We start from the raw sequence: 12,038 nt of genomic DNA, 5'->3' as shown, positions 1-12,038 counted from the left end.
AAACTTTGTTTAGAACACAAATTTGTCCTCCTTTTGAGGGTCTTGGCAGTGGTCACCATAATTTAAGGTAGCTTCTCAGGCTGCCATTTGGATAACAGGTAATTGTTGACTGGGAAATACATAATACACTTCTGTCATATCCCAGAGAGCAAGAGGCCAGTGGACCACTGGCAGCCCACTAGTTACAGACAAATGGCCCACCAACATTTCTTTTTTTTTTCTTTTCTTTATACTTCTTCATTCATTTTACCAAGATTTTCAAAGATGTACCAGTGCATAACATAAGTCTTTAATTGACTGATTTATTTGTTACTTCTAGTGACATGGACAACTTCTGTTTAGAGGCTGATATTTCAAATAGACTGCCAAGGAAATTATTTAGAAATGCAGGAATTGTGAACATTTTAAGTCATTTCATTAATATCCATGCCCAGTTAAATTAAAGATGACGGTGGTCCGAGAGCGGACCAGAAGTGCCACACCACCAGTAGGGTGCCGACCAAAATCGACCTGCAGACTGATAAATGCTATTTGGGATGTTTGATGTGACAGAAACTCTAGCTTCATGCTTTCAGAAAGTACATAACTGCATCACTTAAAGGGAAACTTTTTTCAATCTATCTGGTTCCAAACTTTTACTGGACAATAATGACAATACTGGCAACTAATGATCAAAATCAGTCCAGTCTTGAGTTAGAACACTATAACAGGCAACTGCAAAAAACATATACAGTGTAATCAGATGGGGCATGCATGCTTCAAAGCCACTTTCTTCCGCCACTGACAGGCTCATAATGTTATTATAAGTGTCTGACTACATAGGAAGGACCCCTACAGAGATAGACCTGTGTCTGTTTACCTCAATAACTGTAAAGAAACTGTAGAAAATTACTTCAGTCATTTTCTACAGTTTCTTTACAGTTATTGAGGTAAACAGACACAGGTCTATCTCTGTCTGGATCCTTTCCATAGCACTTGAGGGCCAGGGGTGGACTAGCAACCTTGCTGGGAGCCAGCGCGACATCCTGCAGGTGCTGGTGCCACCCAGGCTGTGTGCCCGAGATCTCCCATTGGTCCATGGTGGGGGCTTGAACGTGGGAGAGAACGGGGTCCTGGCTCTGCTCTCGCTGCTGCTACTGGGGATCAATGATCTCCCATCCGCTGTCACCGTTGGCTGGCACTGCAATCTGAGGATCCCTGCTTGCTGCTGCTGGAGTCTGAAGGCTGTCTCTTGCTGCTGCTCGCCAGTCCTTCTTGTTGGAGAGTCGCCATCACTTAAAGTAGCCGATCGTAAAGGCAGCCACCACTGGATTTGCTGTGTCTCACTGGAGTTGTTGAGTCTCACTCTTCGTTGCACTGACAAGGCCAGCACTGCTTCTCTTCACAGGGCCACATGTCTGCATTGGCGTGGAGACGATCAGCTCACTGAAGAATCTCAAAGTCGTAGTCCTGCAGAGTCTCGAGTAACGGAGCCGGCTGACCCTCTGGAATACAGCAGCCAGGTTAGAGAGGTCATTGTCACCGCGCCATTGTCACCGCGCAGCTGGAACCATCTTCCATAGAAGTAGTCTCTGAAGCGCTCTCGCTTAGTCACACAGTAGCTTCTCTCTGGTCAGCTGAGCGAGTGACTGAAGTAGGCAATCACTTGCTCATCGTGCTCTCCCTCCTTAGACAGCACTGCTCCGAGACCAACGTTACTAAATAACCCACTGTAGTACCCAGGGAACAGGCCAGTCTCTCACAGCCGCTATCTTTTCTGGATCAGTGGACACGCCTGCCGCAGGCGTGGTCTCAGCTGACGGTGGCAACATGATGGTCCTCTGGACTGGATGACTTGGATGTGGCAGCCCTTCTGGTCGACAATTTGTGGAGCCATAATTTCAGTGTCCAGAAGTAGCTGAGCTCTGGACACATCCACCGTAGCTCCCTACTTAGACAGCAGATCCAGGCCAATGATTCACAGATCTTGGAGGCTGGCAGGCCAGAAGGGATGCTGGACCGCTTGACTGGCTCCCCGGGAACAGTGAGGATGCAGAGCCTGGGTTCGCCTCTTCAGATTCTCCTGCATTCTGGGGCAAACTAGGGAAATGGTGAGCCCAGTGTCCATTAAGACATGGCAGGGAATGCCTTCCAAGTCACGATAGACAGACAGTCCATGAGCTTGGCCCAACCAACCCAGCTGATCGGGCAGGGGGGGAGGAGACGATGTTAAAGGGCTACAGTCCTCTCACTGAGTCGCCCACTTCGGTTCGATGCTGGCTGAGGGGCTGAGCTGCGAGGTGCAGGCGCTGGACAGTGGCGTTCGACGTGCCCGGGTTCCCCGTATCGTAACGCTCTCCGGGGACCTCGTCTCTGATCCTGAGGAGCTGCCGTGGGTTGCCTCCTCCTCCTCCTCCTCCTCCTCCTCCTCTTCGCTTTCCACCAAACCAGCCCGTCTGACGAGATGCTTCGTGCTGCTTGGCCGCAGGACACGTTCTAACCGTTCTGCCTCATCCAGGGCAGCCGCCAGAGATCTGGGGGAACTGAGGCAGATATGCTCCCTCAGCCACTCCCCTTTAACTGAGGCAGATATGCTCCCTCAGCCGCTCCCCTTTAACTGAGGCAGATATGCTCCCTCAGCCGCTCTGGCCGCAAGCCTCAGACAAAGGCTTGGAGCCCCAGCGCTTCCTGTTGGCTGTCGCTGAAGGTGGGGTAGGCCTGAAGAGCATAAAGATGGATGGAGGTCTTCCTTCTCACTCCAGCGTTGGGAGGCTAGCTTGTCCTGGGCATCATCAGCAAACACCTTCTGGCCAAACTGGCCAAACTGCCACTCTAGTGCCCCTTTCAAGGACGGCCAGCTCGTCTCCTCGGCAGGTTGCAAGTCCACCAACAACCTGGAGTGCTTTATCTTCCAGAGAGAGCACCACCTGCACTCATGTCTCTTTTCTGCAGAACAGCAATTGAAGCGGCGCTCGAGCTGCACTTCTCCGCTGTAGTGGGGCAGCTTGATGGTGCTCTGGTGAGGCGCATCTGTGGTCGCAACGGTGGTGCCCGGCCGGCTGGCCGACGATCAGAGTGGCAGCTGGTCTCCAGAGCCCCTGGTGTGGCAGCTCCCTCCATTGGCTGCGAGCTCGCTGGCATGCCTGCTCCTGGCGAGGCCCTGGGGCAGGCGGCTCGTTTCTCGCTTGTTATCCTGGATGGGAACCGCTGGCTCCATCTACTGCTTCTTCCCGCTGAGCGTGGCCAGTGTGAGACTCGTTAAGTCTACTGGAATATCGTGCTTTGGCCATGCTTCACTCTGGTGCAGTTCCCCGATGACATTTTCAGTTGCTGGCTTCTCCATTTCTCTAAGTGATGCTCTATCCCACTTCTGACACTAATGTATCAAAGATGCAAGGGTCAGGCTTTTCTTTGGCCCTACGCTGTTTATTGACACAGGAACACAAGGTTCAGACTGACGCAGCCCCGAGGAAAGGCTCAGGGACCTTATACAGACACACACACAGGTTGCAAGGCAAGGGTGACACAGATACTAACACACAACGAAACTACACCAGGGCATTACACATAACACACTGACTCCAAATCACTAGATGACTACTTAGTGTAGCACTATTATCTGCATGGCTTAACATAAATATACAAAAATATTTAGATAAATATCCATTTTCTTGATACCTGTCAGGATCCATTTTAGCTTTGTGATGGGAAGCTTGTTGACGCTCACTGTAATATCGCCTTCCTCAACAATCAAGTAACATTTTTGTTGCTTAGGGTACTACATTCACTATGGCCTGAATAAAACATTAATATACATGATTTTGTACAAATCATAATGCATTTATTCAAATGAGAATGTATAAATCACAAGTAAGGAGTTCTGTGTTTGTGGATGGAAAAACATTTGTAAATAGTTGAATACTTGGTCATAGAACACGTATTCACAAATAATTTTGAGACATTATTCTAACCTCCTTTGCACGCTACAATATTATATGTGTCACCCATTCTCAGAAGTCTCTGTCCACTAAAAACTACCCTAACTTAATCTCGCAAATTAAAAAGTTTACATTGAACTACACCCATGAGTACCATATCTTAAAGTACACATCAATATTGTTCAGACAACCCCGTTTTGATTAATAAGTCACAATTTACATTTGATATTAAAGTGGACCACTTCTGCTGTTGGTAGTTTTATTTGCTGGTAGATTTAAATGCTCCGATATATGTGAAAACCGAGTTTTCTTCATGGTTTTCAATGGGTCAATATATCAGCTAACGTTAACCTAGTCACTGCTGATTCAGTATTGATGTAAATTACATTAGCTAATTCTAATCAATTAAATAAATATGTTTTCACAAACCTACAAGCCTGGGTATGGGCATGCGACAACATGATGAAGACCATTTCAAATCCAAAACACCACACCTGGCCCTACAAGTATTTTGTCACATTAATAATTAGAAAGTTCAACACAGAGATATCTTGTGACCTGTCAACTTGTTACCTTGTTATTTTTCGTGTAGGCCTGCTGTATGTTTAAGATGAAAAATAGCCAGATTACACCGTTTAGTGGTGCTACAAGACTATTGAATCGAACAAAATGCAAATCCACAGCATACTACTTACCCTCATTCATTTTCAGTGGGAAAATAATCTATTAAAATGTAAATGAAAAATACAGGCAAGGTAGTAGGTGGACGTGTGAATTTTTACAATGGTGTCGATATTGTGAAAATTGTGGGTGGAGATAAAGTGAGAAAAAAATTAGAAATTACAATAATAAAACTTATGCAGTGATTGTTTGCACAATAACATTATGAAAGATGCTGCTCCTTTGCTCAGTCTGTTGATAATATGTAGCCTATAAATATTATCCTGTTGATGGGAAGGAATATAGTATGCTTTACATTGTAACAGGGGATAAGAAAGGTAAACACGTACACTAAAAATTGTATTCATGCTGGATTTGAACCCGTTGTTGCCTATGCGCCCAAATGCTTTCAACGCCCAGGCATGAAATTGAGGTGTCTCCGTCTCAGTGATTTGCACTCCACGTGCAACACTACGTCATTAACCAAGTCAGTTCAAGCCATAGACATATATAGGTCTATGGTTCAAACTACTTACCAACATAGTTCAAACTTAAGCTACATAGTACGATGTTGGTGCAGCAGGGAAACCATCGCACTACATATGTTAGTTTAAAGACGCATCGTGCTAACCTACGTGGGGAAACACACTCCAGAACAGTCCTACATTTATGGTACGCGAATTGAAGTCGTGTGAAACAGCACAAACTTTCATGTATTTGTCAATACCCAAGTGTTTCTGTAAACAACATAAGGCTCTGAAGACACTTTTCCTGAGAGTGAATCATGAACAGGTCCTCAGTCACAGAAAAGGGGAGAGCTCTGCCCAAAATGCATGAACAAAGAGAGATCAACTTCAGACCGATGAGAAAATCATGTCTGCCCATATCCCAAATTCCGCGAGGGTTTCATAACAAAGTGGTCATTTCAGCCGTGACGGATCTTACCACAGAACAAAGCTCCATTTGAGCACGTGTACGGTTGTCGAAATGCTCCTCATGCATTAGTCTAGGGAATTAGAGAACGCATTCTGGCTAATTAACGCTAATTGTTCATAATAGTCCTGCTCCAGAGGAGAAAGGAGGTCCTGATTTAGATAATTAACAAAGCTTTTTGAAAATCTGTAATTAAGGACGGTCTATATTCTGAAGAAAACATGTTACAATTCTAATTTTCCCTAATTACACGTGACTAATTACCGAGGCAAGGTGCGCTCACCTGTGCTCACAACAATCCCTGACAGAAATGATGTGTTGTTGACACGTATTAACACGCGTTGGACTTACAGAAATGATGTGTTGTTGACACGTATTAACACGCGTTGTATGGTCGCAGTTGCGTTCTTTGAGGCTCTCCTGTGAAACGCTACTTCTGACTCATTAAAAATCATATATCCAAATGAAGTGTCGTGGGCCTATGTATATTCATTGTTAGGGACTGAGTGGGTATTGTTTTACTGAAGTTCAAGGTATCAGGGATATGTTTTTGATTGAAGGTGTTTAATGTGACACATATTAACATTAGCTTCAAGCGAATAGAGGAAAATCGAGTCCATTTTGGATTTTATTTGCCTGGTTCCGTTTGCCGTTGTCCAATGCCAATCTATAATTTACACAAGAAAATTCTTACATTTTTGCGTGAGTAAAAAAAACATTAGCTGCCTACCACTGGCCTTGCAGGCCATCGGTCCTGGAAAGTTAGATTATTTGATTGAATAGAGAAATTATACGATTGACAAGGACAAGATTTACACGATTTTTTTTACAGTTGTGTCTCTGTTTTCCTTAACTGTCATGAAAAGGTATGATGTTGTTCCTCATTGCACCTTCAAATAAGGTACGTGTAGGCCAATCAGTAACTGTGTCATCTCTGTGACAAGTGCGTTAGTGAGTGAGTAACGTTATCTCGCCACCAGAAGACGCTGTCTTTCCTCGATTTCATGCTAGGCCTTGCACCTGTTGGCACGGTTTGGGAGTGGCCACTTCGCTGCAGCTTTCCGCGGCTTTCCTGACTCCTCAGATGTTCGCTGCGAGCGCTCAGTTTACGTCACATTATAGTCCGTTTGCTACGGCGCGTATTTGTAAGGTTGCCATTTGAGTGGCGGCCTCAGCGGGACGGCTGTGAGCCAGACCCTTAGTACTAGTCCGCACAGCGGAGAACGAATCCACATTGTTGCTTTTAATTCTTCTCTTTAACCCATTGCTCTTAAGCCTGAGAGTGTAATCAAATTAATAGAAAAGTGCCCTTGTGTTCTACCACGCTTTGCCCTTACATATGTAACATGACATTTTCCTGTGCATTCAAATATATCAATTAGAGCGCTGGAGTCTGAAGGTGTTGTGTTTATCGTCTCCAACTATAAAATGAAGGTATTTCTGAGCACGTTCTCGAGCTAACACGCAGGAGGGAATTTTAATAGGCTGCGCTGCTGCATCACGATCTCCTCGCCACAATAAATGTTAATAATCTCCCTGCCTGCCCAGACAAACCCAAGTCGTTTTTTTATTGACATGCATGTAAGCAGCCTATCTAATACAAGTATAATATAATATTATATTACATTACATTATATTATATAGGCCTATTATATTATCATATATTACGCAGTGAAACTCATTTTATGACGAAAGGAGCGTCATGGGCTAGGTCGACTGTAAATGTAGTTCCATTACAAATGTCAAATGAATATAATAAAATGATGGGCCTTTTTCGACAGGTACAATCTCGAATACCCATTATTTAAGACATCCAACTACAGCCACTAAGCTGACAAGTGAATAAAAAAAATGAAGCTTACTGGTGAAGACATACGAACATTACACAAATAAAAAATTATGCGTATTGTTGCTGTTGTTGTTATTATTATCATTATAGTACTAGTAGCATTCGTGTGTTTTTGCTCATTAATAAACATGAATAGCTACAACACTGCGTGCTACACTGCTCTACCAGAGAATATGCTTAAGAAGCTCTGACTTTAAATCTAATTGAGATGGGAAATCACGGGGCCCTTCCAGGGCAATGAAGCGTATTTGGTGTCTCTGCTGCAGTCTACCTGCCGCGAAGCTTTGAAGGGGTATACTTGAGAGCCGTTAACTTCACCTGAGAGCTCTCCTCACTCCCTTCAGCACCGAGGCCTTTTGGGGGGCTCCGGAGCAATGGTGAGTGAGAGGGAATTTGGCCGACACGGCGCTCTGCACCTCGTCCAATATCAGCACATGAAGAGAGGTTAATGATTGACAAGACCTCTTAACGCCCGGATATGTATTTATTTATTTATCAGTCTATTTTCTTTCACTCTTAGCAAGTGCACTTTTGCATGTCTGAGAGAGACAGGGGCATAATGCAAACAACGTTTGCAATCACCAGAAGCCTCTTGTGGCTATTAAAAGCCAGGAGTTCAGCTGGAGCTTTTCCTCAGCCTCAATGGTTCTCAAAGTCTCAAGTCCGCTCATGTACTCTCATCAAGGAGGCCCTTGTAAGCATCACTCCAATTGCTAATATTGTATATTTGCTTAGCTGCTGTCTCCCTCTCCCTGCTTATCAACACCAACAGCAGTATCAACAATATGCGATGCATCTACATCAAATTGGTCGTCTATGAGGTATTGTATGCACTTAAGTGTTGGTGGATTCCCCGTTTTGGGGGGCGGGTGAGGGTCTTCGGGGGTGGATTTTTTGAACACGTCATACAAATGTGTGTGTCTTGATGATGAAGCTGGCTTGCATTGTTGTCCTAGCTGCCGATGCCCCGCCTCTAATGGTCGCCTTAAACCTGGCACACAGCTAAAACAAACGAAAGCCAGACTCGAGCTCCCACTCTAGCCAATTAACGCCAACTTCAGCCGTTCTCCAACGTGTTCATCCAGCCACGCCGACGCAAAAACAACAGGCACGGAGGACTTGGAAGCAGAGACCAGCTACAGGAGAGATTGCCTGTAGACAGCCTTTTACTTTATTTCTCTCTAGCCACAGAACAATGTCGATGAGCCCTAAGCATACGACTCCTTTTTCTGTTTCCGATATCTTGAGTCCTCTTGAGGAGAGCTACAAGAAAGTAAGTATGGAGAGTAACAATTTGGGGGCTCCTCTGGGGTCGTACCGGCAGCAGCAGGTCTCACAGGCGACTATGCAGCAGCACCACATGGGTCACAATGGAACGGTACCCGCAGCTTACCACATGACCGCTGCGGGGGTGTCCCAACTTTCGCACTCGGCGATGGGGGGCTACTGTAACGGAAACCTCGGGAATATGAGCGACCTTCCGCCATACCAGGACGGCATGAGAGGCAGCACAACGGCCACCAGCTGGTATGGAGCCAATCCAGACCCACGTTTCTCCACAAGTAAGTTATTTCATTTTCTCTTCAGCAGGTAACAGAAATGATTACACTGATCCTTGCATATATTTAAAGAATAAATTAGATTAAACAAAACATGGTGCCTGGCATGTTTGTCTGAGGAGTATATAACTGATGCTAATGTCAGTTTGAACTTGAAATACGGCCAGGAAAGAGAAAGAATGTACAGAATGTGTCACCCTTAAGCCTTAATGTGAAACCCTTAAGCATTAGATGTATCCTTTAAGGCAATGGCTGTATATGTATGTGCATGGGTCGGATTTTAGCCTGGAGAACTGTTATCAGGGTGAATATTAAAACGGCATAGCTGCCAGTTCTCAACTTCTGACCCTTGCTCGTTTCATGACAAACCTTACCCGGAAATATAATGACTTTAACTATTATTATTATCATTATCATTATCATTATCATTATTATTATTATTATTATTATTATTATTATTATTATTGCTGATGCTATTGATTGCTATTAGCACCAGTTAAAACAGGGCTCTCTTCTTTCAGTCTCACGGTTCATGGGCTCGTCTTCGGGCATGAACATGGGCAGTATGGGCAGTCTTAGCTCGCTGGCAGATGTGGGCAAGAGCATGGGTTCCCTCTCCAGCACCCCGCGGCGGAAGAGGCGCGTGTTGTTCTCCCAAGCCCAAGTCTACGAGCTGGAGCGGCGCTTTAAGCAGCAGAAGTATCTCTCTGCCCCCGAACGAGAGCACCTGGCCAGTATGATCCATTTGACGCCCACCCAAGTGAAAATCTGGTTTCAGAACCACAGGTATAAGATGAAGCGACAAGCCAAAGACAAGGTGTCCCAGCAGCAGATGCAGCAGGACAGCTCCTGTCAGCAGCAGCAACAGTCGCCACGGCGGGTGGCCGTGCCAGTGTTGGTAAAAGACGGCAAACCGTGTCAAGGCAGCGGGCACACACCAACCACCACCGTGCCAACACACCACCAGCAAGGTGGTAACATCATGATCATGTCCAACAATGCCTCAGGCATGGGTCAACACCAGAACCAGCAAGTGGGAAGCGCTGGGCAGTCCCCCGACCTGACACATCATTCCACTAGCCCACCTTCCCTGCAGACACAGGTGGCCGGTCTGTCGCACCTCAACGCCTCCAGCTCTGAGTATGGAGCGGCCTTGCCCTGTTCGGCCCTGCTCTACGGCAGGACGTGGTGACAGCACCGGCACACGAGTAAGAAAGGACAGTGTGTACCACTGCGGACTCGTTTTGAGTTTTAAAACGGTATCAAAGAGTGACAAACTTGTGTGTGTGTGTGTATTTGAATGGCACACCTCACGTTGGTACTCGCATCCCCTTAATGTCCGCTCTACTGGAGAGAGTTGGATACAGAGACAGAGGAGGATAGCTCACGGAGGAAAAACTGATTTGTGTATTTTATGGATGCACGCCTCCTAACTCTGCAGAAGATGGAATTATTTATGTAGATCTAACAGACATTGTTCAAGAGATTCATACACTAAAATACTTTCTTTGTGCGCCCACTTGGATAAAAAGTGAAACATCCAAAAGGTTTATCAAGACAGGACCAGTGTTGTTCCGCTTTCTCATAAACTTTAATGTAAGACGTAGCTTGTATATTTCTGTAAAAGGTTTGTATTGGACTCATAGTTTTTAGCAATCTGTATATGGTTCAAATTTTTATCGATATTGACGGTTCTTTGTTTTTGAGTTTTATCGTTATTTGTACGTTTAATTTGCTTGTAACTTATATAGATATTTGACCTACATGCAGTCACACAATCATATTAATAAATTATATAAAACACATAACTGTTTGTAAAAATTACTATAAAATATGGGCATTACCGAGACCACAGTCCTGCGTTACATTTGTAATTGCACAGGGGCGGTAATATTGAACATTCAATGTACATAAGATAGCCTACCGACGTTTATACACATTTTGAATGAAAAATGTCTAGTTGCAGAGTGAACCATAACGTTAACTGATTTCCAACGAATAGCCTATTGATGTACCTTTACAATATTAGAAATGATACAGCTTTTTGTCCTATAAAATTAGATGTGTGTCATGAAAAGATGAAGAATAACTCATTTATTGACATAGATATAGTAGGCAGATGTTTGAAAGCCCAATACATGGGAATAGTTATGATTGCGGCTTTTTCATATGCTTGCACAGTCTACTAATGTTGTTGTGTAGGCCTAGCATTGTGATGCGTTCCCAGTCTGTTACGCACAGGATCACTCTTGGTGAGGTTTACTTTACTTTGACTGGTTTCAAACTGGTGAACTCTGAGCTTGACCTTTGTGGCACAGGCTTTCCTTTCAACGTGTGTGTGTGTGTGAGAGAGAGAGTGTGTGTGTGTCTACTGAGTCAGTGAAGGTGAGGTCCACGCACCTTTCGAGCTCTGACACATCAAACAGACGCACCTAAAATGCCGCTTATCAATCAAAGACCTGACCAAACAACGACTCTCCTGAAAACTCAGTCAGACAATATAGCCCAGCTTATCAAAGGCACTTTTATCAATATTGTGTTTGTGAAGGCAGGGACAAAAGTAAAATGGCCTCCGTGTTGACGTACTGATAAAGTCTGTCAGCGTAAGGAATGTGCACATTTAGCTTAGGTCTTGAAGATCTGGGCCTACATGTCGCCAATCTGACCTCGCAATGAAGGCTGTTCAAATTTTGAAATGGCTTGCACGGATAAACTTAGGTCTAAAAAGGCATGTGATTTTAAAACTATAACCGAAAAAGAAATATCCATGGAGGGTAGTTCCGCGGCTGTGTAGTGGTCCGGCAGACAAACAATAAAGCGTTGAAGCCTTGAATTTTAATGAGCTATTTGAACTCATGATTTCAAAATGATTACAAGCCGCTGAACTCAGTGCCACTGAATCATACGGGCTCCGATTGTTTTTCGTTTTAAACGACAGCGGGTGTTGTTATTCTTGACATGGTCTTGTATAGATTTATAAACCTTATTACTGATTTTTATATATTTATGCACATGTTGCATGACGCTGGTTTGGGTGATCTTGTCTGTTGTTTTGGTTTTATTTCTCGCCTTGATTCATTAGCTACAGTCCCGTCACGCAAGTCCACAATGCGGCTCACT

The 12,038-nt window shown here is 44.6% G+C and overlaps 1 protein-coding gene across 1 annotated transcript; it reads left to right on the top strand.

Moving 5' to 3' along the window:
- Window positions 1-8,287: 8,287 nt before the first annotated feature.
- nkx2.1 (NK2 homeobox 1) lies at window positions 8,288-10,798 on the top strand. Its single transcript, XM_012825015.3, has 2 exons — window positions 8,288-8,921; window positions 9,440-10,798. The coding sequence occupies exons 1-2, from the start codon at window positions 8,555-8,557 to the stop codon at window positions 10,108-10,110; spliced, it is 1,038 nt and encodes a 345-aa protein (XP_012680469.1). The 5' UTR covers window positions 8,288-8,554; the 3' UTR covers window positions 10,111-10,798.
- Window positions 10,799-12,038: the final 1,240 nt, after the last annotated feature.

This window comes from Clupea harengus, chromosome 14 (assembly GCF_900700415.2).
Source record: "Clupea harengus chromosome 14, Ch_v2.0.2, whole genome shotgun sequence".
NCBI lineage: Eukaryota > Metazoa > Chordata > Actinopteri > Clupeiformes > Clupeidae > Clupea > Clupea harengus.
The sequence above is the reverse complement of the archived record's forward strand: the minus strand, read 5'-3'. Positions and strand labels throughout refer to the sequence as shown.